This window comes from Euleptes europaea, chromosome 15 (genome assembly GCF_029931775.1).
Source record: "Euleptes europaea isolate rEulEur1 chromosome 15, rEulEur1.hap1, whole genome shotgun sequence".
Classification (NCBI taxonomy): domain Eukaryota; kingdom Metazoa; phylum Chordata; class Lepidosauria; order Squamata; family Sphaerodactylidae; genus Euleptes; species Euleptes europaea.
This window is the reverse complement of record NC_079326.1, coordinates 10,454,012-10,481,322: the sequence shown is the minus strand read 5'-3', so window position 1 is coordinate 10,481,322 and position 27,311 is coordinate 10,454,012. Positions and strand designations below refer to the sequence as shown.

Sequence of the window (27,311 nt, the reverse complement as noted above, 5' to 3'; positions counted from 1 at the left end):
CCGTCCAGCCGCACACTGGAGTTGCTCCTGCTCTGCATGGTCAGGGCCGGATTCTACAGCCGGCTCCTGCTACCTCCGCCTGCAGGGATGAAATGAGGACACACTAGCTAAGAACTCCCCCCCCCCACGCATTCTGGCCCTGCCCCCTTTAACCCCTCCATTGTCACCACTTCTGCCCCCAGCCCTCTTGTAGTACAGAGGGAATATGTTTTTCCATTGCCCAGGTGGGAGAGGGTTAACACAGTTTCTTGGGCGGTCCTAGCAGCTCCATAGTTAACGACTCTTCTGCAAGGGGGGGAAAAGGTTCCTTTTCTCGGCAAAACAAACTCACATCCGCCTTGAATAGAGGCTATTCCTGTCCGTGGGAGGGGTGGATCGCCAGTCTTAGATCCTTCTAAGCTAGAGATCTGCCAGGACCTACGAAGGGCCAGACCAAATGATTTTGCGGTCCTTAAATGGCCCCCAGGCCTGATGTTCCCCACCCCTGATTTAACCATTTTAATAGCAAATCTATTTTGTATTTGTTTTTATCCTATGCTATTTAACTATGCAAATCTGTCTTATTTGATTGTCTATGACTGCAAATAAATTATTGATTGATTAGTCACATATCCCTTTTCTATTAGAGGTAAATTAATTTAGGTGAGACTAAATCATTGCATGTATGCACAGGGCCTTTGAGGAAGGGAAGAGGGGATTTAAACTTCAATTCCTGCTCAGTTTTGCTAATTAACACTTGTTTTTCAATGCTATTGCTAGCAGTTTTAAAAGAAAAAAGGCAGGCCTTAAAAAGGACACTTTTTACTTTGAAAACTGCTGATAGTAGTGAGAGTGGCTGGGTTGCAATTAGAAAAATTGATTTGAGATTCAAGAGTTAACTCTCACTTTTCCTTTTCACATGGCCCCGGTCTAAACCCTGTCTGCATGTGCGTGCAGTTTCAACAGACTGGTAGAGGACATCTGCTGTTGTTGACCCTAAATCTTAATTTGTATGCAATTAGTAGTGGTTCTTCCAAGACAAGTGCATTTTTCAGATGGTAGGCCTTTCGTGTTAAATTAAACTCCAAGGAGAACCAATTTGGCAAGGAAATAACATTTATTTCTAAATAGTATCTGCAGGAAAAATTCCTCAGTCTGTGTCATCTAATGACTGTGTCATCTAAAGACTTTTCCTCTTCTTCCCCTCTATCTTTATTGTGTATTAGGGTTCCCATCTTCCTGGTAATGGTGGGCAGTTGCCTGCCAATTGACCGGGCTGCCTGCTGACCATCAGCTGGTTGGCGGGTGGAAGCAGGCCAGCTGAAGGGGGCATCTGTGAACCCAGCACGATGATGTCTCTTCCAGGTTTTTCTGGAAGTGACGGCATCGCACAAGCGATGCTCTAGCATTTTCCCAAAAAAACTCTATGGAAACCATAGAATTTTAGGAGGAGAGTGTCCTGGTGCAATGCCAGCACTTCCGTGTAAACCCAGAAGTGATGTCATTGTATTGGGTGCACGGATTGCTTTCCCTAGCCCCACCCCCATGAAGCTCCCACCTGTTGCCAGGAGGGGCCTGGAAACCCTACTGTGTATCCATGCCATGAATAATATAATTTCTTTGATTACACATGAGGCTAAATCCTTTATGAAAAAGGCCATTGTGTTGACATTTTATTATACTGTTGAACAATTTACTGAACCTGACCTTTTTGTTCATGGGTAGTTCAAGTTTGTTTACTTGTATTGTCTCTACCTCTTCAGTTAGAATAAGAAATTTTTTATCTGTATCACTTAAGTAACTTAATTACTCCTTTACTGTACTTTCAAAGGCTTTTTTAGCTGTTATTTCCTTAATTTATTATTTATTAACCATTAAGACTCTCTTCTGCATCTCCCAGCGGCTAAAGAAGGAGCTGGTGCTGTTGATGAAGAGGATTTCGTTAAAGCTTTTGATGATGTCCCTACTGTTCAGGTAAATAATATCATAGATTTTAAACACTTGTTGAAAAGCTGGTGAAGAACATACTTCTTTCAGTTCCTTAACCATAGCAAATTTACATTTGCCCATACCCTCCTTTGTGCCAGTGCTGTTCTCCCCTCTTTCCTTCAGCTATAACCATAAATAAGAACAACATATGAACCAGTTTTTATGTTCTTTGTATTTTTATTCCACACGCCCTCCAAGGAGTTCAGGACAGCATACGTGATTTTCCCCCTCTATTTTATCCTCACAACAACATTGAAGTGGATTAGGTTGAGAGTGGTTGATCCAGGTTCACCTGATGAGCTTTGGGAGTTGAACCCAGGTCTCAATGGTCCTAGTACAACAATAACCACCATACCACATTGGACCCACAGTGCAATCCTGTGCTGAGTTACTCCATCCTATGCTGAGTTACTCCATTGATTCTAATAGTTTTAAGATTGTAGTAACTGTACAAGACCGTCCTGTTAGTGTTTTAACCAGTATTGCAACTTCATTAGCCTAGCATCTTGGTCTGTTAATTTAGGAATTACACTGCTAACATGATCAAATGTTCTCCCCTCCCAGTCAGCTGAAGGCCAAACTAGATGTGACAGCAACTTCATGTCCACCATGGGACTGCCGCTGCTATTTTAAAGCCTAACATGGGTGATGTAAAAATGCCATGAGGGCTCACCCACAGTGCTGTGGGATGAGGCACTACAAGTCACTGTTCCTATCACCTACCATTATATGTGAATTTGCATTGTTTTTATATCAGTATGTCTCTGAATTGCCTGCAGAAGCATCAGAGAGGAGTTCAACCACATCTTAACCCAGGCACCAACTGCCCCCTGTAAACTGGTTTTAAAGGACATGAAGGTTATCCTTAAGAGTATTGATAGTAGGCTAAATTCAGAGTGTTTGAAAGAAAGATAATAGAAAATGATGTTTACACTATCCTCTAAGAATATTAGGTATTTTAATATCTTTATACTTGTTTCATTGAGGTTCCTTTGCTCCCCATAATTGTTTGTTGTTTTCTTAATGTGGTAATGAAGAGGAATGGAAGACCTGCAGATAAGCCTATGAACTGTGTTTCTAGAGTACTTGTTTTAAATTGTATCTGCCAGAGGTATCCTATTTAATGAAATGAAATATAACACATCAAATATATTTTAAAAGGTGTGGATGATTGGTGTAATTATTATAAAGGAAATGATTAAATTCAATATTTAAGGAGTCCTCTGGCTCAGTGGTGGAAACATGTTGCAGCTTAATGAAAACATTTTATTAAACATTATTACACTTCCTCTTCACAGATTTATTCCAGTCGAGACCTTGAGGAATCCATCAACAAAATCAGAGAAATCCTGTCAGATGATAAACATGATTGGGAACAGAGAGTAACTGCAGTAAGTATTTGATTTATATGAACTACAAACAGGAGACCTGCAAGGACTTTCAGGGGACATGTCATTTTCCCCTCCCCCATTTTCTCCTCTTTCCCTTCACTGAAAGCCTCTATAGCCTCTCCCCTTTTCCCTGCTACCTTCTCTCCTTCCCAACCACCAGCCAACATACCTTTATCTGCCCCCCTTGTGTTCATTCTCTTCCCTTGGCAGCCCCTCTACCCAGGAAAACTATGGCCCAGGACCACAGTGCTGGCCACTGGGCCAGGCCCAGTTGTGCAATGGGGGAACCCACAAGCACTTGTGGGGGGTACGTCACTTTCCCCTGTATCTCCACCCCACACTATTTCCTCTTTATTTTTTCCTGGAAGCCTCCATATCCTCACCTTTCCATACTTCTTTCCCACCCACCAATCAACCTACCTTTTATCTGCCCAACCATCTTCAGCTATATTTACTATTTAATTGATGCCCCGCCTTTCTTCACAATGGGGACCCAAAGCAGTTGACATCATTCTCCTCTCCATTTTATTCTCACAACAACCTCATGAGATAGTTGAGAATATGTAACTGGCCCAAAGACACCTAGTGAGCTTCCACAGTAAAGAGGTATTTGAACCTGGGTCTCCCAGATCCTAGTCGGAAACTCTAACCTCTGTACTGTCTTTCATGGGGTGGCTGCTGTTGAACAGCCAAGTAGCCCTAGGATGCTGGTGGCTCTGACCCTGGTGAATCTTCCTTAAGGCTGCCAACCTCCAGGTGGGGCATGGAGATCTCCCAGAATTAAACCTGATTTCCAGACTGCAGAGATCAGTTCCCTGGAAAAAATGGCTGCATTGTAGGGTGGAGTCTATGGACCCTCTGTGTTCCTTCCCTTCCGCAAAAGCTGCCATCCCCAGGCTCCACCCTCAAATCTCCCAAAATGTTCTAGTATAAATGAGGATATTGGAATAAGTTGTAATATAGAAATTCTGTTAAATTTTTAAGTTTACACATATATATTGTATTTTAAATTATAAAGATTGTTGTATGGTTTTTGTTGTTTATTTTATTGAATAAATATTTTTTTTAAAAAAAATCTCCCGAAATTTTCCATCCTGTAGTTGGTAATGCTAGCTTCATTCAAAGGCCAAAACAGCCCTTGAAAGGGCCCTGCTGCCTCTTCCCACCATTTACTGACAGAAACCGAGGCTTGAAGGAATACTGTGTGATTCCATAGGAATGGCTATTGAGGGCATTCATTCCTTACAGCTACCAGTGCTGCTTCTGTTTGGGGGGGGGAGTTAACTGCTCCAATGGAATTTTTAAAAGAGTTTTCAGGTTTTTTTGTAAATTTGGGGTGTTTTCTGGGTTTGTAGAAAGATTTGCCATCTGTGGTTCTAGTTTCCAGATTCAAATATCCACAGATTTGCCCATGTTGAGAATTAAGAATATTTATTTGCCTTTTTATACACACACACACACACACACCATTTTGGTGTTTCTTGCTTATAGATTTAGAGTGAATAGTTAATTCCCAGTGTAGTATTGAGAAGTTTGAATCGTTCACATTGTCCTTTGTATTTTATTTTTATTTAAAAACACTTCTATCCTTCCTTTCTGGCAGCTAATAACATAAAAATAAAACCCTATATTGGCCGGCCATGAAATCTTGGTACTGCTCTATGCAGATGACACTGTATTACTATCAGGAACTGAAATTGGACTCCGCAGAGCTCTAAACGTGTTTATTGACTATTGCTCCCGGGAAGGCCTATCGGTAAATTACGATAAATCTAAAGTGATGTTTTTTTCTGGATCCAGAACGGGGCAGAAAGCCTGGAAACTCAAGGGAGGGAAAATTGAGCAAGTGCAAAGTTTTAAATATCTAGGGCTTACGTTCAGCTATAACCTAAAGTGGAAACCCCATGCCCGCCTAGTAACTGAAGTGGCTAAGATAAGCGCAAATGCACTCTTAAGGTTTTTCCACTCTAAAGGTGGGCAATATATGCCTGCAGCCTTGGAGGCCTTTAACGCCAAAATAATCCCCCATGTTTTGTTTGGGGCAGGTGTGTGGATAACCGGAGTCTTGGATAGTACACTCATACAATTCTTACGGAAGCTGGCTGGGGATACCCAACTGCGTGGCAGGAACTGCCCTTAGGGTGGAGCTTGCGCAACGCTCATTTGAGTCCAGGGCTTGGGCTGCCGCTTTCAAACTAAGAATGAAGGTCTTATTTGCAGCGCCAAATATACAGGGTGGGTTCCTACATCTCCTAAAAGAAGACAACTTTAGGAGTAAATGGATGAGATGTGTAGATAGCAAGATTGAAGCCCTGGGCCTTTCTCTCACAAACCTCAATAACATGGGTACCCAGGAAGCGACGAGGCTACTCAGCACAAGGGTGGCAGACCTTGATCGTGTGAGTACACTGAGGAGGGCAAGGCGAGTGTGCTCCACTGCTGCCCTAGGAATCTCTCCACCTACCACCCTCCCATCATATCTAAAACTTCTCACAACTCCCAGCCACAGACGAGCAATTATGCTCGCCATACTGAACATCCTTCCTACAGCTGAACTGAGTGGCCGCTTTAATATAATCCCATTTTCAGATAGGCTTTGCTCCTGTGCATCAGGAGCAATTGAGTTATTCTGTGATCTGTGGGCTATACCCAGGGCCACCTGGATCGCACCAATCTTATCAAGATACCATCTTCCTGCTGAATCCTGGGTGGCCTCATATCTGATGAGTGATGTTGATCCAGGAATAACTAAATCCGTCACGAAATATTTGGTAACAGTAATCTCTCTAAAGGGACAACAAGATTAAAATCATTGTTACCCGTATTAGGTTTACCATTGTAGTTGCTGTTGTATCTGTTGCATCTGTAGAGTGACATGAGTAATACTGCAGTCTCTGCTGAGTCTGTAGAGTAATTTAAAATTTTGGTCAAACAATCTTGATTTTAATGTTTAAGTATTTTATGAATCCTAAGTTACTCTTGTTGCCTATTTTAAATTTGTATACTATAGTATTTAACTTATTTTAATTTATGTATTTGTGCTTAAGACCTTTGGTCAAAAGAGCCTGAAATAAAAGGAAAGGATTAATAAAACAACCAGATCTTTAAAAAGACACCCAAAACCATGAAAATACTGCAGCATAATACATGATCTGCCATTTCCCTTAAGCCAGTCTTTAACAGGGCAATCCTCAGTTGAGTGTTACATCCTTCTAAGACCGCTGAGTTCAATCAGCTCAGAAAGTGTAACTCTGTTTAGGATGGTGCTGTGAATCAGAGTTGGGTGTTTTGCCTAAAGCTGAAAGATAATCAACAATGTACCTCTTACTTTCTAAATCTTTCTGTCCAATAGCTGAAAAAGATCCGTTCTCTGTTGTTGGCTGGAGCAGCTGAATATGATACCTTCTTCCAACACCTGCGCTTGCTTGATGGAGCATTTAAATTATCTGCTAAAGACTTGCGGTCCCAGGTAGTGCGAGAGGCTTGTATCACATTAGGGTAAGGAATATAAATCAACATACTCTAAATTATGGTGTTATGTTTTCTAATAGGGCAGATGCCAAGGGATTCTAAGTCCTGTATCATCTTCTGTAACAGGGATGGGGAATCTCAGGCCCGGGGGCCATATGTGGCCCCCGAGGACATTTTTTGTGGCCCTTGGGAGCTCCGGGGCCCTGCCGCAGAGGTGGGGCACAGGGCGGCCTTCCCCGAGGGTGTTCCTGGGGCCACGGCTTACAGGGGCGCTGCGGCGCCCTTTGGACCTCCTCTCGCCAACTGTCAGCTGTTGGTTGGTGAGAGGAGAGGGGAGGGGGAGGGACGCTTCCCCCAAAGCTGCCCCCTACAGCTGCGGCCTGTTCTACAAGGAGTCTGAGGCAAATGAGCTACCAGAGACTAGATTTCCAATTCTTGTTTTGGTTTTATTGGTTACAACCATCTGCAGATATTTGCCTCCTATTTGTGCAGAAACGTACTTATTACATTGGTTTATAGCTTAGTTCCAGTTTATTGCTTTTATATTGGGAAATAGGCTGAGATTGTTCTGTCAATTGGTTAAGACTTTGGGACCTGTGGTGAGTTGGGGACTGATTAAGGTTGTCCACCCCCAGAGGCAAATGGATCTGGATGGATCCCTGACAGCCTTGTTCTTGCTGAAATGACTGGGACCCCTATGGAAGCTTTGGTTAATCTTCGTGTCTACCCACGGGTGATCTCCAAATTGCAGTTGCTCCCAGGCATCCTCTGCTATCACACAGAACCCTTTCTGCCCCTTAGTTTGCTAAGGAGTTGGCAGGTAGGTAATATGCAAGTGGAGAAAATTTGAGTGTCCAGGACTGAGGCCAGAGCCCACATGCCTTAATAAGGAGACAAAGATGTACAGTTGCAGTATGAGCTAAAGGGAATAAAGAATAAAAAAGTTTATTTAGTGTAGTTGACCCGTTTGCCTTTCTGTGTTTACAGGGGTTATAGTGAACAGTCAAAACCAAGAAAGACTTTGAACCCTACATATGCCAGTGGAAGAGAAGGGCAAAAAGTAGAGGGGGGATTTCTATCATACGTTAATTAATTAATTAAAGGTTCACTGAAAATTCTACTCCTTAGTTATCTATCTCAGCGTAAAATTAAGTATATAATTAAAACCTTTTAGATTCCCCCCCTAAACTGAGCATTTGTGAACACATGAAGCTGCCTTCTATGTGAGACCATTGATCTATCAATGTCAGTATTGTCTACTGTGACTGAGAGCAGCTCTCCTGGGTGTCAAGTCATTTACATTACCTACTACTTCATTCTTTAACTAGAGATGCTGGGAACTGAACCTGGGACAACTTCTGAGTGCAAAGCAAATGCTCTACCACTGAGCCACAGCCTTTCTCCAGATTCAGTACAATAACATAATCTCAAGATATGTTTGCAAGATTCACCAAAATTTTGGCATCAGTGATGATGACAAATAATTATAGCAGGAATTAGAGAAAATACAAATCAAGTATTACTTTACTGAGATGGAAAAGAAGGATGACAGTTCCACCAAAATATTGCTGTTAATGTCATTTCTGAAGAGGCAAGGCTGTTCTAAGCCTGTGTGTGTGCATTTTAACTTAAATCTTATTCCTAAACTTAGTGCTGTGCTACAGTGAAGCTAGCAGACTAGAAGGCAGAATAAAAAGAGAGAGAAAAAAAACAGTATTCTGTTAGGGTTCAAACTGAGTTCAAGGTGAAGTTCAAATTGTTCCTTTCTTCAGCAAATTCATTGGTGGTATTTTTTTGATGAACTCTGCCAGAAGCATTGACTTGAAGTAAAAGGTATTAGGGCAGTTTTAATAGCAGCTCATAAAATTCACACATATCAGAGCAAGATGGAAAGCTCATGAGCATGTTGAACTGAAACTGACAAAGGTGAGAAATCATGTAATTTATCTGTGCTCTATGGGCTGCTCTAATAGCAGGACAGTGACTTGTGTTGAATCCATCAGTTATTAAAAACTAACATGAAGAATAAAACACATCATCTCTTGGGGGGGAATAGTTTATTTCGACGTGTTGTTCATAATCTATATTGACAGAACCGCAGAAACTGAAAATAAGAAGGTGATCTCCAGCAGTTTTCCACCATTACAACTATAATAACTAGTATTTGTGCAGCACTTTTGAAGGTTCAAATTACTGTGCATACATTACCTTCATAGCCTTAGAGCAAGCATGTGAGTATTATCCTCACATTACAGATGTGGGGGTGAAGCTGGGAGGGAATGGCTTTCCTGAACATAGTGAATTTTTAGCAGAGGGGATATTCAAGCCAGGGAGCCGCTACCTTGTAGTTCAGTATCTTAGCCACTGCCTTAGGCACTATGATACACCATTGTGATAAGAGTCTTGTTTCTTTTTTCAGGCATCTGTCGTTGGTCTTGGGTAACAAGTTTGACCATGGGGCTGAAGCCATCATGCCAACAATCTTTAATCTCATTCCCAACAGTGCCAAAGTTATGGCCACCTCCGGCGTAGTAGCTGTTAGATTGATTATCCGAGTAAGTATCTCTCAAACCAAACATTGATGTTGTTACTGAGGAACATTCTGGTTAGAGCAGTAGAGGGGCACAAAAATGAAAATCATTCCCGTTAACAGACTCTTCAGCAGAATCCTAAGTGACACTGTCTGTGGCAGTCAGTAAGAGAAGGTTCACTGCTTGTTGTTGTTGTTAATTTTTACAATGTAACTTCCTGGACCCGAGCCAAACTGGAACCTGTCAAGGCTCAGAAGCCAAGTCATTCAGTTGTGCTCTCTGGGCTTCTCTTTAGCAGTGTGACAGTGGTCTGTGGCGAATTTATCACTGTTTAAAACTCAGGTGAAGTCCAAAGCACACACTGGGAAAAACACGTCTGCTGAAAGATAACAGTTCAGTCTAAGAGCCAGCATGGTATAGTGGTTAAGAGTGGTGGTTTGGAGTGGTGGAGTCTGATCTGGAAAACCGGGTTTGATTCCCCACTCCTCCATATGAGCTGCGGAGACTAATCTGGTGAACTGGATTTGTTTTCCCACTCCTACACACGAAGCCAGCTGGGTGACCTTGGGCAAGTCACAACTTTCTCAGAGCTCTCTCAACCCCAACTACCTCACAGGGTGTCTGTTGTGGGGAGGGGAAGGGAAGGTGATTGTAAGCCGGTTTGAGTCTTCCTTAAGTGGTAGAGAAAGTCGGCATATAAAAACCAACTCCTCCTCCTCCTGCTCCTCCTCCTCCTGCTCCTCCTCCTCCTCCTTCTTCTTCTTCTTCTTCCCCCCCACTATGTGTGCTTTTGCAAATATGTTCCCGAGTTGATATTCCCTGCTATTTATTTTTAATTAACTTTCATCTTCTATTTATGAAAGAGAAACAAATCAACAAATATCCTATTACGAGTGAACATCAGTTTTAAAGACCATAGCTGCATAATCACAGATTCTGTGGATGTAAGCCTAGAAAGAAAAAAGTTGTAACTGAGTTGTGTATTAAAATAAACAATCTGTGGCAAGAAAAATTAAATTCTATGACCAGCATAAATTATGCAAATTAAAATGACATGAGCAAGTATAACTGCTATTCATGAAGAAGTCAGAAGTGTTATATTTGTGTCTGAAGCCTTTGACAACTAGAAGTCCATTGTAACTGTCTGAATTTAGCAAATTGTCAGTTAAACAAATTTGCTGTCAGTGCTCCTAAGGGTTTCTTTGCTTTTCTAAATTCATTCTCCAGCATACACACACCCCTCGACTAATCCCCATCATCACTAGTAACTGTTCCTCCAAGTCTGTTGCAGTTAGAAGGTGAGTTTTCCTTTTATCTTTTTGATCTGTGGCTTAATAAAATAAAATGATGCTTAGAAGTGTCACGTGTGTTTGATGCAAGTTGTTGCACATTTCTTAGTACATTGTAGATGTAGACAACACTAGGAAGAGGGGATTGGGACACCTTTTAATTACTCAAATTTGTAGCCTTGAAGTAATTGTGAATCTTTTGCTAAATCTAGAACTTGAGATGGTTCTGTTGGAGCAAAATTTCTCCCACATGTTTTTGATTAATCTTCAACCCCATCTTGACAGCCATAAATCATGCCATTATAATTGCAGAACTTAACAAGTGTAATGTATGGTATGTGAGGCTGCTCCTGAGGGCTGTTTGTAGCTGGTAAACCCCAGGCTTTTGGCATAGTTACCCGCTTTCTCTAGCCTTCCAGATAAATTCAACATAATGACCAATAAATACCTAAATTATATGGCTCCCATATACTACTTTCCTGTAGGCAATCACTAGGATCACAAGAAACAACACTTAATTGTGAGATTTAAGTTCAAAGTCTGTGCAAGGGCACATAGAATAAAATAGTGGCTGCTCCACAGCTACAGGACTGATATTATCCCCAGAACTTGCCAATGCTTGGGCATCTTCTAGAAGCATACATTGTTTTGTAGAACTGACATTTAGTGACCATGAGTTAATCTGATTTGTTCATATATATGTGTGTGTGGATGGACAGACAGACAGACAGACAGACAGACAGACAGATAGACAGACAGACAGACAGACAGACAGACAGACAGACAGACAGACAGACAGACAGACAGATAGATAGATAGATAGATAGATAGATAGATAGATAGATAGATAGATAGATAGATAGATAGATATACTGGATCAAGAGTTCATACTTTTCAAATTAACACCTTGTTAAAAATGAATTGTCTACCTTTAGTACCTACAATATGTCAGCATTTGATATTAAATTCTTTGATTTTTTTTTCAGGCGCTGTTTTGAATTTTTAGATTTACTTTTACAGGAATGGCAAACACACTCCTTAGAAAGGTAAGATGTGGGTATTCCTTAATAGAGGAAGAGTGTTTCCTCTACAGTTTTATTTTTTAAACCCTAACATGGACTCTGATGACTCGAGAAAATTTTGGAGGTGAACATAAGAATAGAACAAAGTTGAGAAACCCAACTTAAAAAAAAAATGTTTGTCATTAATGGTGTTAGCAGCACCAGAGTAATAGGAACAGTGTACTGTAAAAACTTTAGGTTGTGGAACGTTCAAATAGATCTGAAGCCTGTTTAACTACAGAGAAGATGCTCTTTTGACCCCGTTCCTTCAAAGCAGACTCTTAAGTGTTTTACTGTTGGTAGGCAAGTGCCAGATCACCCAAGTTACAGGGTAGTTTTTAAAAATCAGAGCGCTATATCTCTTATGTAATAACCCATCAGTTCAGAGCATTTAAGCCTGTTTATGTACTGTGAGGAGTTCATACAATGATAGAAGAGCATATGGAGAAAGTCACATCAACTGAAAAGATGTTGCAGTTCTCCTCCCAATTATGGAAACTGCTCCCACAATTTAGTCTTAAAATAGTCCCATAAGGGGTGAGGCTGCTGCACAGATCACCTCAAGCTTACAGGCGATGATGTTGCGTCTATCAATATTGGGTGAAGCTCTGTCCACTTGGTGAGCAGTGCCTTCTGGCAGCAAAGCCATACTTCATAGTAAAAACAAGCATAATATCTTCCTTAGCTCCGTGGATGGTAAATTGATAGTAAATTTAGCTAAATTTGACACTGCGCAGTCAAAATGAAAAGGAGAATAGATTGCAGGGTCAGTGAAATACTGCACTAAGAATAAATGTACATCCCAGTTCACCCTCTGGTGAAGTGCAGAGGGAGGAAATCTGTAGGTTAAAATGTCTCCTTGGAAAGTCACAAGTGAATTGGGCCTCTGTCTGCCATCACTACAACCACATCACCCGTCTCCTTGTCAGATACAGTTTTAATCCCAACCAAACTATTTCCGTTTCCTCAAAGAAGGTAGGCTGCAAACCTTGAATACTTTTGACAGTTTTTTCTCCCCCTGAGCAGTTGGAAATGTATATCTATACCAGTTATAGCAGTTGAGGCCAACTTAATAAAATAAACACAATACAATATATCCCAAACAATTTTGTTCCAAAGGCAGCACTGAAGTGGGTTTTAGCATCTCTGTACTTTTACGCTTCTGTGGTCTCACAGTAACCAGCCTCTGAAGGAGTGACCTCTGAAGAATGTTTCCTTGTCCTTTCTTATGTAAGAAAAGCAAATGCAACAAAGCTGACTTTCAGAAACTTACACAACACAGAGAGAAGCACTCAGAAAAGATATTGTGTGGAAATGAAGACTGTAGCAAAATCTTTTTGTTTGTTTGTTTCGGAGAGAGTCCGACAGATTTTGTACAGGCTCCAAGTGCTCTGGTGGTAGTGTGTTTTTCCACCTCTCTTATCAGCTAAATGATGATGTCTTCCCATCTCAGGCACATATCAGTATTGGCAGAAACAATAAAGAAGGGAGTTCATGATGCTGACTCTGAAGCACGGATAAAAGCCAGAAAGTAAGTTGAATTCTTCTGTTTTTCATTGCTGGAAAGCCATAAAACTGTGTAGTGAAATTCTGTTATGTTGCTATTCCAAGAAATGTTTCTTGGTGAGGGGCAACATCAGTGTTTCACGAACAGAAACACATAGTGCTGCTGTACGTAGTTGATGTTAGTGCAGTAATTTATGCATAGTTCTCTGTATGTCTCCTAATTAGCAATTACTTTGCATACAGTTTTTCAGACTATATATTTTGCTACTCAGTAATTTAAAGGCCTTTATTAAAATTCCTTGTCATTGTTTTTCCCCTTGATCTCATGAGCAATTGCTTGGCTTGCTACAAGAGGAGTCCAGGAGTTCCATATTAAGTTCAATATGCGATTCTTGATAAAACCAACCAGCAGAATGGCCAGTTACGTAAGCCTGGATTATACTCCCCACTGAGATCTTCTGATTAGAAGTACTTAGAACCTTCCTCCAGTTTTCTCTGTCAGGCTCCTCCCTGCTGAAAAATTACCAGTAATTATGGGAACACAAATAATTACTTGGCTCGCATATCCTAAATTTCACTATCATTTGGTCATAATTGGCAGACTAGTCTTCACGCCTAAGGTGACTGATTGACTAATACATTGTTCAATAATTTCTTTATGTTTTATTTTCAGGTGTTATTGGGGTTTCCACAACCATTTTAGTAGAGAAGCAGAACATTTGTATAATTCATTGGAATCTTCTTACCAGAAGGCGCTACAATCTTACTTGAAGAACTCTGATAGCATAGTATCCTTGCCCCAATCAGATCGTTCCTCTTCGAGCTCCCAGGAAAGTCTCAAGTAAGCTCTTATATACACTTGCTCCATAATAAAATATGAGCTATTTCTTGTTTTTGAATACATTCAACATCTGTAAATTAGTACTACTCCCACCTTTTAATTTTTTTCTGTTTCTTTTATTGGTTCAAGTTTGTTTACGTTGTAGCCTTGCATATAATGAAGGATTTAGCTTTACAGTCACCCGAGTTATCAATCACCCAGCAAGCAAAATGGTATTCAAATCAGCTATTTAATTGTCATGCAATTTTTACATTTCATCAGTTGTCTCCCTTTGATAAAAAGCAAGTCTATTATACCACATTATGTAATTGATGTCAGTTGTTTCACATTCTAAAGTGAGAATTTCACTTACAGATGGATAACGGAATGTGTAGATGTTGCTCAGTAGATTGTTAATCTCCCTTTTTAGTTCACTTAATTATCTGATTCAAAAATAATTATTTCTTAAGAGGGTTAGGGAAAGCATGCTCCCAAACTCCTAGGTGTGTGTGTGTGTGTCCCAAAACCTTAATCTCTGTTCTGTTTTACTGTAAAAGTTGCAACTAGTCATTGCAACTAGATATTGATTTGACATAAGCTCCAAAATGCTTTTTGTGCTGACAGAATGGACTGATATGTTCAGACCTCATTTTAGTGGTTGGGGGGGGGGATGTTTACATTCAGTATTCCTTATTTTCTGAAATCTTTGAAACAGATTATAAATGAAGAAAAGCCCCAGAACTATGACACATTTTTTGCAGCTCCCATTTTTACTGATCCAAAGAATGCCTGTTATTAAATTGTGCCTCTCTATTTTGTCCCAGCCGTCCACTTTCTGCCAAAAGAAGTCCAACTGGAAGTACTACATCACGAGGTAAGAATGGGTTAGCTGGTTTAGAGAACTCTACTTGAGGGAAACACTCAAGTACAACTTGGCAAAAGATTTTAACTTTTCCAAGTGTAACCATTGTGATTCCTATTATAGCGATATCTCCCCTTAAAGGAGATGCTGTGGTTAACTTTATGCTACTTAAGCAACAAAAATGTTTATTAGGTACCCACGTACCCTCTTGTATGGTAAGAAGGAGCTGTTTTCTAAATTGGCCTCACATATGCCTGTGTAAACCACTGAAATGTGATTAGTTGTGACAGCTGTTCCTACTTTCATTCATCTCTAAGATTCGTTTGGATTCCATATTTTGTAAGTATCATCTGAGAAAGATGTATGGGGGATAGCAACAGATTCTCTAGTACTTTGAATAAAGGCAATAACTTTGTGCAGATCTGTGATACAAAAAATAATAATGTGCTGCTGCAGAGTCTTCTAGAAGTTGTGCTCTTTGTTCTATCCAGGGCTATACAATTCCCCCCACACTTAAAAAAATTGTTTTCATTTTTAAAAACATTCACTTCTGTTATTAAAGCCATTTGTTTCTTCTTTTTCATTTTTAATTGTTCTGACCATCCCTCAGCTATTGTGAGTCGTTCTGGTACAGGTGCACGTACTTGTGCAAGAGCCACTTGTTAATGGTAGCTGAAAATCTTACTCCTCCCTTCCCTGTGTGATTTGAATTCTCTCTCTGATGCATTCAGGGGGCTGCATCCCACTACACATGGGAAAATGTTGTCCTAGGGAGCCAGAGGAAGAGGAAAGAGATTATTAGCCTGTGCTGCCCCCTGCTAGTCCAGTGGCAGTGGTCCCAGTCCTGGTCCCAGCAGCAGCCTGGCCCACACAGTAATTGTGGAAGGGAAGACAGGAGAGTTTCCATGTTCGTCACTCTGTCTCCTTTCCCCCTCTCTCTCACCTTTGTGAATCCTGTGCCAAACAGCAAGGCACTAAAATGACAGAGGGATAAGAATATTAACTAGTGAGTGCTATATTTTTCCCCATTTTGGTTAGTTTCAACAGAGTTATTAAAGAAAATGGTGTTTTAAAATATTTGAACGTATACTTCTGGTTTATTTTTTTTCTATCTTAATGTGCAGATGTTTCATTCAGATTTGCAAATGAGTGAATGGAAAATCTCTAGATAGGATTACTGGACACTTTCAGTGTGTAGGGTACTGATTTTCAGCATTCCTTAGTTTGGGCTACAGCACGACCCAGTTTTTATTTATTTAGATTTCTAGCCCGCCCTCAGTCCCCAACCAAGGCTGGGCTCAGAGCGGGTTCTGATGAATGGCAGACATAATAGCTTTGCAAGTGATAGTGATAAGTTCTAGCAGCAATATAAAAGTAGACGGTGTTAACATTCCCTGTAACTTTTCTTCTCGCAGAAACTACGTCAGAGCAACAGTGTGAGTTAGATCAAAATAAAGGGTTGAGTGGAGGTAGGAGAACCTAAATTTTATACAGAACAGAGTCAAAATGGCTCAGGGAAGTGCGAAAAGGAATATTGGATTCCTTATTTCTCTAAAACACTTGCCCAGGACCACTAAAGTGTTTCATTGTTTTTCATATCACACATGTGGCCTACACAACAGGGATATATGGATGGATCTCATTTGATGTGCTTATGTGCAGAATGGCAGTCACAGCACTGGTAAACCAGCAACTGATCAGGCCTTGAAAGCACTACAGTCTCTTGTGTTTTCTTGAAGAGCAAAGGGCAAATCATTCTTTGGCTAAGTAGAAAGGGAGGGAGAGAATGTGTATGAGCAGCCACTAAAAGGAAATGTTAAGATTAGATGCTGCTTTTACATGAAGAATCGGCTAAGAAAATATAGTTTCCATTTTTAATAGACTGTATTAAATGAGAATCATTTCATATCCACTCTCTATAATATCAAGCTTGCTCGGAGATTATGATGATGTTGGAACTCACTCAATCCTCAGGTTTTTGTAAAAAATAAATGCACATTTATTTCTTTTAAAACATTTATTAGCCACCTTATTTCTTTAAAAAAAATTATTAGCCACCTTGCGGAACTCAAGGTGGAATACAGTGTAAATGAAACAACAGTTTTAAATAATTGTGTGTGGGGTTTTTTAATTTAATTTAAAGACTCATCCATTTTGAAGTTTGGTTTTATTATACTTTGGATATAATTCCGAGTCTAACTATATTTGTCTTGGTAAACATTATAAATATAACTCCTTAGCATGTTTTGGGAGTTACTTTTGGGAACCCTTGTGCCTGAGCAATATTTGAGGGGTGGGCATAGAAGAAGGAGGTTGTTTGGGTCCTGATTTCCCAGATTGGAATGTTAAAGACCCTTTGAAGGCAGAAATCTCGTTTCATCTTGGATTTCTTTCCTTTCTCAAAGCCTCTACAGTGAGTGCAAAATCAGTGTCGACCTCAGGGTCTCTGCAACGTTCCCGTAGTGACGTTGACGTGAATGCAGCAGCCAGTGCCAAATCTAAAGTAACATCTTCTGGATCGGATGCTCCCTTTAGCTCTGCTGCTGCCCTGCCTCCAGGCTCCTATGCATCACTAGGTAAATCTCATTTCTTTCCAATCAAAGAAATCCACATTGATTCAGCACTTAACAGAGTATAATTTTTTAAAAAATGTGTTGTTTACACGATGCCATCCTCACAGAGTGTATCCTACATTCCATGGAATAAATAATCTAGCTGTGGCCACTTTTCTTATTGAAGCTTGTTAGGTTTCTGTGGTATCACAGCAATTTCTGTGGATGGTTTTGGGAGAAAAGGTAGGGTTTTCTTCCCAATAAGGCTTCAGCACCAAACTATTCCAAACTGTTAAAACTGGTGAACAGAGGTTCTGTGACAAAATATAGTAGGTACAAAGTAGGAAATACTGTATGTTTCGTTACTTTCAATATATATATTTTTGAATTCTTTTAAATGTATGATTTACCAAAGGAAATTGGTCTAGTAAAATAAATCCCCTCTCCATTTGCTCTGTTACTTATACCTTGGGACCATCACAAGAATACAAAAGACAGATAAATGAGAACACAGGCATTTGTACCATTTATAAAACTAAATTGACTTATAGAAAATTGTTACTTTTTGGTAAGGATTGGGGGATTAGTAGGGTGGTGAAAATAACCATGTGAAGCTCACAAAGTCAGTACATGGAGTGCAAGTGTGCAGCACTGCCACACATGACCACTTGGCATTTGTTATCTACTAGTGTATCTGGATGGCTTGTCGACATGTTGACACTCACTGCTTGGAGAGGGAGAGCAGGCACAAGCACACTGGCCCCACCTCTATGCAAGTACAAAGTTGTCTGTGTAGCACAAATGCACAGAGGAAGAAGTGCCTGTGTGTATGCCCCCTCTCCCATGACCAGCAATGCTGCTTTCCTAACATTGCTGGTCATGGAGGGTGTGTGTGCGTGCAGTCACTTCCTCTGCTCGTTCGCATCATGCAGATGAATCAGTGATTATGCAGAGTGGGGGGCTGGTGGATTCTCTATTCGCTGCAGAATGGTAGAATATTTACTCCAGTTAAAAGACATTGGGCGCCTCTTCTTTGCCTCTGCATCATTGCACAAGCAGCTGATTTAATAGTCATTTACATCTCCTCCAGAGCCATAGACACTTCATGCAGCATTCTCTGTGGGATCATGCAAATGTGTTGATCAAACACATTAAAATGCATTCATTGCCTTATGTGCTTATTTCTTTACATGTCATCAGGTGGTGCTATTGTTTTCTTAATCTTTGTTGCAAGGAGCAATGTGGTTATAGTAATAACAAAAGAAAGGCAGTTGAGTTAAGACCACAAGATGACATAAATATCTGAAGGGTGAGGATGGGGTGTCTTGGACAATTGCTACATGTTTTATAATTATTTTGGTTCTGGCACTTCTCTTTAACTAACTCTTGATTTCCTCAATTCAGCTGAATTTCTGTTTGTTTCTGTAGCTAAATTCACATTGCCCACATCTGCTGATACTACTAACTGTTCCCTATTATCCCTCTCCTTATTCTTTTTAAATTTGCTTAAAGATGGTACTACCAGTAAACCTGATGGTAAGCAGTATCTGTGTAACTGAGGTCTGTCTCCAGCATTACCAGGTCTCTGTTATCACCAAGTAGTCCCGGTTTTCATCTGTGTTCACTGGTGCCTTTTGCATGAACTTTTGCATGGTGTTTTCCTCTAACTCATGCAGTTGGCTACCCTTCACCGTGTTTCTCAGCTCACCCTTGTTAGGCTTGATATTTAATAGAACACCTGTTTCAAAATAGTTCTATAAATAGTATAGGAACATTTATGAATGTCATTGCATGTTTGAAAATTATAAATATGAGATTTGTTTGAAATTCATATATAAAGCAAATGATGCCTACTTGGTTTTTGCAACTGCAAAAGCGGTCTATGAACCTTGGCCATGTCATGGAAGAATATAGTTAAAGGTTTAGGGTATAGTCCAAAGAAAGTGATGTGCTTCGGTTCCAATGAAATTAGTGGCTAGCTATCAGATAGGGGGGAAATTGGCATTTTTAGAACTAGTTATGCATAGTTTTACTTAATTCTACTGTTCTATTTTCTCTTCAAGTTTTAAGTTAAAAGATTTTCCAATTCCTTGCCAAGCTCCTTCCAGTTCTTATATTTTATCTTTCAAGTTCTTGTATTATATCACTATCAGTAACATTAATAATCCCTCATTGCTTAAATTTCATCATAGTTCTTTGCTGTTCCTGTTTTCTCAGGCCAAGATGTGATCTGTACCTAGGCACTAGGAGTAGGCCATGTATGCCGTTCCCCGTCCTGCTCATGCATTAGTTTTCTCCATCCTGTTTACCCTGATTCAGTATTATATGTGTTTGTTAACATGAGATTCTGTACACTGTTAAACTCTCTGTAACACTCCTGACTGTACCTGGGGTCTCAAAATGTGTTTAGGAGCAGGGTCTGGGGAGAATTGGTGTACAAGAGGAAAGAAGGTGCACACCGCTCATGGCTAGCTTGTATCCCCTTGTTTCTGTGTAAGGCCAGACCTTCTCTTTTCCCCTCTTCCCTTACCAGTGCCACAGACCCTTAGCATTTTTGTTTTGTGTTCACAAACTAGAATTCTTGACCATGGTATAATTCTGGTTTAGAATCCTGGCTTGTTGGCAGGAAACTAACTCTAATGCATTTAAAGCATCTGGATCCAAATATCAAATCAAACTCTGGTCAGACTGAAGACTTTCTAACCTAGGAAGTCTGCAATGTCAGCATGATGTGTGGGGGAACAATGAGAGTGGAGGAGAGAAGGAGCAGACCAAGCCAAGAATTCTAGGCCTACTTCATGGATAAATCGTGACCGGTTTATGATATCTGAGTACAACGGAGGTTTCAGCTGTTCCCAAACAGGAAACAAAACGAGCTCCCTACTAAAAGGAAATACTAGCCCAATTTCAGATGGTCTATTTATTAAGCACAGGACTTATTTTAAGCAGTGGTGATTTCAGTACTATTGGCTTAATTAATAGTTCTGCATGCTTTCTAAGAATGGTAGTGTTAGGTCTGAAGAAAAATGTAGAAGGAATGGGACAATTTTGATTTTAAAAAGTGTTCAGTTTCTTCTGTTCAGTTTCCAGATAGTAATAATAAAAATGACAAGCGACCAAAAATATAGAGGCAGGCATGTGCATGCATGAATGCCAAAACTCATAAAATACGGTAAAGCTAATGAGGTACAATAGTTGTTTTACAAAACCATCCTGATGCATAATCATGACTGAGGGGACATCTCCTCTGTCTTACCAGAAGGAGCTGCAATGTATTTCTGATTAATTTTTAAATCAGTTCCCTTGAAAATCAGCAACACACATGTGTAGTGGAAAAGGCCATCAAGTTGCAGCTGACATATGGCGACCCCATAGAGTTTTCAAAGCAAAATACGTTCAGAGATGGTTTGCCATTATCTGTCTCTGTGTAGTCAACACTGGACTTCCTTTGTGGTCTCCCTGCTTAGCGTCTGAGATCAGGCTCGCCTGGGCCATCCAGAGGAGGGAACACACATCTGTAGCTGCCTTTAAAATAACACTTGTACTCTGTTGGTTTTGTTCTTAGTATGTTGTCTTTTTGCTGAACAGTTAAGGCTGGACAGAAGGTTTGTGATAAAGTCTGTTCTTCATTAATTTTGGGCAGGAGGGTAGACCTAGAAACTTTATTATTAGTTTTCAGGTCTGTACTACAATATAGTATCAATATTGTTGAAATAGTTTATTTTTCATTATTACAATATTAATACTATTGACCTTGTTTTCTTTCATAACACATTTTTCTTAAAGAGTCAACATTGTATTTAGATAGATGCTACCACAGCAATAAGAGCATAGAGACAGTACATGTACATTTCCTGTGATAGCTTCCTAATTTTCAGTATAAGTGAATGAAAATGATGGATCATGGTGGGGTACTATCTTGTTTGACAGCCTCTTGAAGAGATACCTGATACTTTCTCTCCAGAACGCAGAGAGATTCGGGGTCACCCCCCACAATAATTGTAGAGTAAAATGGATAAATCATGCATAAAGGTGCTTCCTTCTCATCGATCCTACTCTCTGACTCATCTCAACTTCATAGTTTTCTTTCATATCAACCAGCTTAGAAATGATAATTTGCTTAGCTGCCTAGGCTCCCACATGCATCTTTCATGTGTGTCTTTTGATTACAGCGGTTAGATCCAAGGCACAAAATGTGTAGATGCTATTGAAGTGTCTTTACAGGGCTGCTAGAACAGTTTAATTGAGGTAACTTCTCTTAATGTTTAGTATAATATAGTCAGCCAGTCAGTCATTAATATGGCACATAGCCAGTAACATACAAAAGAATAGAATCATTTAGTATAATATATTGTTCCAGCTTTCCTTAGATATCATTGCTAAACCCTTCATAAACTGAATTTGGTTTATGAACGGAGGAACAAAGGGCATCAATTCCAGTATGCTTCAGAGGGACCACTGTCAGAGCAACAAGAAGAATATAATTTATTTATTTACTTCATTTATACACTGCCTTCTCAAAGTGGTTTACATTGTTCTCCATTTTATCATTACAACAACCCCATGAGATAGGTTAGGATGAATGTGAATGACTGACCCAAGGTCACCCAGCAGGCTTCCAAAGCAGAGAGAAGATGCGAATCTGGGCTTCCCATATCCAGCATTCTAACTACTACGTCACATTGGCTCTCACATGTGGGAAGCAGCTCTTCTCAACTACCAGACAGCCTCATATATATATTAATGTGGCTCTCTCTGAAAGACGTGAGACGTTCACACATGAAAAAAGACTTTTCTTTGTGTGTGAGAGTTATCCTGTTCTCCCACTGAGTTCGGAGTACATCTTCATTAGCGGGGTTTGTCATTCCTATGCTCAGGGAGACAGGATCCAAACAACCTTTGCTTCCTGTCACATGTGCTAGGACCGCCCTCTGATATTCAGTTCTCTTCCTGCCTTAGAGGGAGAAGCAGCGTTTCTGGTTAGCTCTGTAGCAAACCTTCTTTCCTAGCCTTTGCACTTCAATAATTCTTCCTGTCTAACTTTATTTCTGTTTTTTCTTAGTCCTAATCTTAATCTGTGTGCACCTAGCAGCCTTTTCCTCTTGTATCTACTGTTTTCATCTGAGGACCCTCTAGATAGAAAGGATGAGGACCCTCTAGATAGAAACCCCATCTGAGGATGGGGCTGGAAACATCAGGGACCCTCTAGATAGAACGGCTGACTATGCTGTCAAAAAGGCCCATGAGGCTTCGGCCATATCCATTCAAGCATCGGCAACGGCAGCATTAGTGGCTCGGGCATCCATCATGTGGATCAGGAAAATAATTGACCTGACTCCACAAGAAAATAAAAGGCTTCTGAGTGGTCTTAACAGAGTTCTGAAGGCAGTAAATTTTATGGCGGACGCCACCCTTGATTCCATGACTATGACGGCCAGGGCACTGGCAGTTTCCTCTATCTCCAGAAGGGCACTTTGGCTCCAGGCCTGGTCAGCTGACTTCGGCTCCAAATCCATCCTATTGGGATACCCATTCGAAGGTGACCAGCTCTTCGGCTCTAAACTAGAGGACATTCTAGTCGAGACGAAGGACAATAAAAAGGCCTTACCAAAATACATAAGGAAAGAAGGTAAGGGCTCTTTCTCTTCTTCCTTTCGTCCCTTCAGAACCTCCCACACTCTGGCAAGGGGCAGATCAGACAACAGAAGGAACAACTGGAATTCTGGAAGGGTATCCTTTCGCAAGGGCCCCAGGTTTAACAAGGGATTCCAGCCACAATAACACTTGGACAAGTCCATGGATTTAGTGAGAAACCCGGGAAACAATGACTGCTGGGACAGTCCAGTAGAGGGAAGACTCCAGCTTTTTGCCAATACCTGGGACTCCCTTCGCCCAGTCGCTTGGGTGCAAAAGATTATTCACGAGGGTTACAGCCCAGAGCTACGCAAATCCCCCCAAACTGTTTCTTTCTCTCCCCCTCTTCTTTCAAACCAGACAAGATAGCCCGCACTCAAGCAGCTATAGACCATCTGCTTCAAATCAGGGCAGTCAAGCCAGTCCCCCAGACAGGACAGTGCTCTGGGGTATACTCAGTTTTCTTCACTGTTCCGAAAAGAAACGGAGATTGCCTGACGGAGGCATATTTACACATCCCCATCTACCCTGCGCACTGAAGGTTTCTCCGCTTTGCGTACAACCTCGATCACTATCAGTTTCGGGCCCTCCCGTTTGGTCTTTCATCGGCTCCGAGGGTCTCTACCAAAGTCCTGGTGACGTTGGTGGCTCACCTGAGAGAGGTAGGGATCCATGTCTTCCCGTATTTAGACGATATCCCGGTGAGCGCTCCTTCAGAACACCTATCCTTACAGCACACGGAGACTGTCTTCTGGACTCTGGAACTCCACGGTTTTCTGGTGAACCGGATCAAGAGCACCCTCTCTCCGTCCCAGTTAATCCATCACCTGGGGGTGTTCATAGACACAAACCAGAATGCAGTCTTCCTTCCACCAGACAAGATTTCCTCCATTGTCAAATTGACTACAGTGATTCTTTCCAAATCCTCCAGCCTGTCGACCTTAGTCAGACTACAGAGGAAAATGGTGGCATGCATAGGGATTGTGCCATGGGCTCGCCTCCCCATGAGGGACCTGCAGTGGTTTCTCTAACCATTTCAACTGCAGATAACTCTAAAGAGGAACCCACACTTCACCGTCCCGAGTCAGGTGAAAGACAGCTTGAGGTGGTGGACCAGGTCCCACAACCTAGCCAAGGGCCAGAATTATCTCCCGATCTCCATGATCCAGATTTTCACCGATGCCAGCTTGGTAGGATGGGGAGCGATTCTGCAACAACAAGTAGCACAGGGTCATTGGACACCGGAAGAGAGCCACCTCCACATAAATCAGCTGGAGTTACAGGCAATCCGGAAAGCCTTGATAGAGTTCCAACCAAGAATCGAGAACAGCCACGTCCTGCTGAGAACGGACAATGTCTCAGCAAAAGCTTACATAAACAAGCAAGGCGGGTCTCGTTTCTCCTCCCTTCACGCAGAAGCCTTAACAATTCTGAATTGGGCGGAGGCTCACTTGGTGTCCATCAGGGCAGAGCACATAAAAGGAGTGCTAAACGAGAAGGCAGATTGGCTCAGCTGACAGCAGGTGGACGAAGGGGAGTGGTCGTTGAAGAGAGAGACATTCCTTCAAATAACGGTGAAACTCGGAAGACCTATCATGGACCTCTTCGCGACAGGCGAAAATCACCAGCTCCCAAGATTCCTATCAAGATTCATGCATCCAAGGGCAGAGGGAATAGACTCACTGTTGTCCCCGTGGCCATGGGGTCTGCTTTATGCGTTTCCACCTCTTCCAGTGATCTCCAAAGCTTTACGAAAAATCAGACAAGAGAGGGCCCTCATCATCTTCATAGCCTCTCGATGGCCCCGTCGACCTTGGTTCGCGACACTGAGAGAGTTGTTGATCCAAGAACCATGGACTCTACCTCCAGTCCAGGACCTTCTACAACAGGGCCCCTTAGTACACCCAGATCCATCCTGGTTAAAGCTGACCACCTGGCTCATAAAAGGTCAAGGTTGCTAGGAACTGGCTATACCTCAGAGGTCGTCAGCTGTTGGAAGCCAGGAAACAATCCACTAGGCGCATATACAACTTTTCTTGGAAAGCCTTCGCTAGATGGTGTGGGAGAAAACATACTGATCCAGTGACCACCTCCACTGGCAACTTGCTTGACTTTCTCCAGGAGGGATTAGCTCAAGGGTTGAAGGCGTCTACTCTCAAACGGCAAGTGACAGCGATCACAATGGTTGTTCCTCAGCTGGATGGCTGTCCAACGTCAAGGCATCCCCACATAGTCACTTTCTTGAAAGGAGCCTCAACCATCTCTCCTCCGACAATTCATAGATTCCCGACTTGGAGACATCACGTGGTACTCCAGGCTCTGACTCAACACCCATTCGAACCCTTAAGGGAGGCTTCCCTGGATCACCTTAGGATGAAAGTTCTCTTCCTCACGGCTGTTACGTCAGCTAGAAGAGTGTCGGAACTGGCGGCTTTGTCATCTAGAAAAAGCCTCTGCGTCTTCCACACTGATAAAGTAGTACTATTCCCAGATCCGGCCTTTATCCCGAAGGTAAATTCTAAGTTCCATAGACAACAGGAACTACACCTACTATCTTTTTGCCCTCATCCTTCACATCCAAAGGAGAAGAACTGGCACACTCTGGATGTGAAAAGAGCTTTACGCATCTTTTTGAGAAGGACAGAACCTTTCTGGCGCTCGGAGTCTTTATTTGTTTCTATTTCATCACCCAATAAAGGTTGCAAAATGTCAAAGGCAGCTATCAGCAAATGCATCAAACAGTGCATCCAGCTGTGCTATCAGTTTAGCAACATACCAGTGCTGTTAGGGATTACCGCTCACTCAGTCCGGAGCACCGCTACTTCAGCAGCATTTGATGGTCATGCATCCGTGGAAGAAATCTGTAAGGCTGCGACGTGGTCGAGCCTTTCTACGTTCATAAGACACTACAATATAAATGCCTATTCTTCATCCGACGCGGCATTCGGCAGGAGAGTCCTCCAGAATGTTGTTTTAAATGATCAATGAAGACTCCCTCCCAGTGAATGTCAGCTTTTGAAGATCCAGCTGATGAAGATGTACTCCGAACTCAGTGGGAGAACGGAACCTTGGCTTACCTGTGAAGGTTCCTTCTACACTGAGGGAGGAGTACATCTTGCCCGCCCAGGGTGAAGAATGGATCAAGATGAAGAATGTCAAGTGTCCAGATAAAGCATAAAAAAAGATAAGAAAGAAACAGGGGGAACAATAAGTTATATATAGGAATAATAAATAAGGGGAATTAGAATAGAATTTTTCATGTTCTACTTCTTACTAATTCTTGGGTTTAAGCTGTGTTTTTGCAGTGGCTGCTCCTTGTTCTTTCGGGTGCACATCTGTCTTTCCGTTTTTAAAAAAAATTCTGCTATGGAAGTCCTCGAACTGGATATCAGAGGGCAGTCCTAGCACATGTGACAGGAAGCAAACGTTTTTTGGATCCTGCCTCCCTGAGCATAGGAATGACAAAACCCGCTGATGAAGATGTACTTCTCCCTCACTGTAGAAGGAACCTTCACAGCTAATCCAAGGTTCCGTTATATAATCATGGTTGAACTAAATCTTGATCTCAGCGGAAAGTGACCTTTACTAGTTTTGTGGCATGCAAAGATGTTGGTTGAATTGGGGACGGGTGAGCTGAGATCATTCTCAAGTTTTTGTGATAGGAAAACTCACCATGTTGCATTGTTTATTTTTATTGGTCATGAAATTGGTTCTAGGAATCTTTTGCTGGGTTTTGTACTTTTATGGCAGAATGCCAGCAGACATATTTTAAAATGTTAACAGGTAACTATCAGTCAATTACTTTCCATACAGTGTAGTATGGCCTGCAGGACAAAAGTTCCCAATAACACCTGCTGGAATAGTCTGGAATTGAAGCACTGAACTCAAATGCCAAAACTGTATAATCTTATAATGTTATTTCCATTTTTGTTTTAATTTGTCCTTAAGAATATCACACTTAAAATGCAAACAGCATAGGCTTGGAAACAAGGTCCACTTATATCCAGTAACCTGAGTACATGCATAGTTAGGGTTGCAGCCTAAGACTTTAGACCCAAACTGGCTTTTTGGTGAGCAAGTGCTATATAGATTTATTATACTTACACATTACTATGTTTTTGTGTTGGAGCCTTTCATCTCACTTGTGTGTCAGCTTCTGCTTTGTAAAGAAGGGATGATATTGCCCTGTTAACCAATTTTCAGAGTTGCCATCCTTCCATCCAAAG

At 41.4% G+C, this 27,311-nt stretch overlaps 1 protein-coding gene across 8 annotated transcripts in view; it reads left to right on the top strand.

Annotated features, from left to right (window-relative positions):
- Window positions 1-27,311, top strand: part of CLASP1 (cytoplasmic linker associated protein 1) — a 266,876-nt gene that overhangs the window by 131,510 nt on the left and 108,055 nt on the right. For 4 of the 8 annotated variants that reach the window (XM_056861268.1, XM_056861269.1, XM_056861266.1 and 1 more), the window contains exons 10-20: window positions 1,880-1,953; window positions 3,267-3,359; window positions 6,712-6,857; window positions 9,250-9,385; window positions 10,589-10,659; window positions 11,637-11,696; window positions 13,165-13,242; window positions 13,891-14,058; window positions 14,862-14,911; window positions 17,305-17,475; window positions 18,964-18,987. In XM_056861268.1, the coding sequence (XP_056717246.1) occupies window positions 1,880-1,953; window positions 3,267-3,359; window positions 6,712-6,857; window positions 9,250-9,385; window positions 10,589-10,659; window positions 11,637-11,696; window positions 13,165-13,242; window positions 13,891-14,058; window positions 14,862-14,911; window positions 17,305-17,475; window positions 18,964-18,987 (1,071 nt within the window). The remainder of the gene's footprint in view (window positions 1-1,879; window positions 1,954-3,266; window positions 3,360-6,711; window positions 6,858-9,249; window positions 9,386-10,588; window positions 10,660-11,636; window positions 11,697-13,164; window positions 13,243-13,890; window positions 14,059-14,861; window positions 14,912-17,304; window positions 17,476-18,963; window positions 18,988-27,311) is intronic. The other 4 variants (XM_056861271.1, XM_056861272.1, XM_056861270.1 and 1 more) reach the window with 1 other exon arrangement.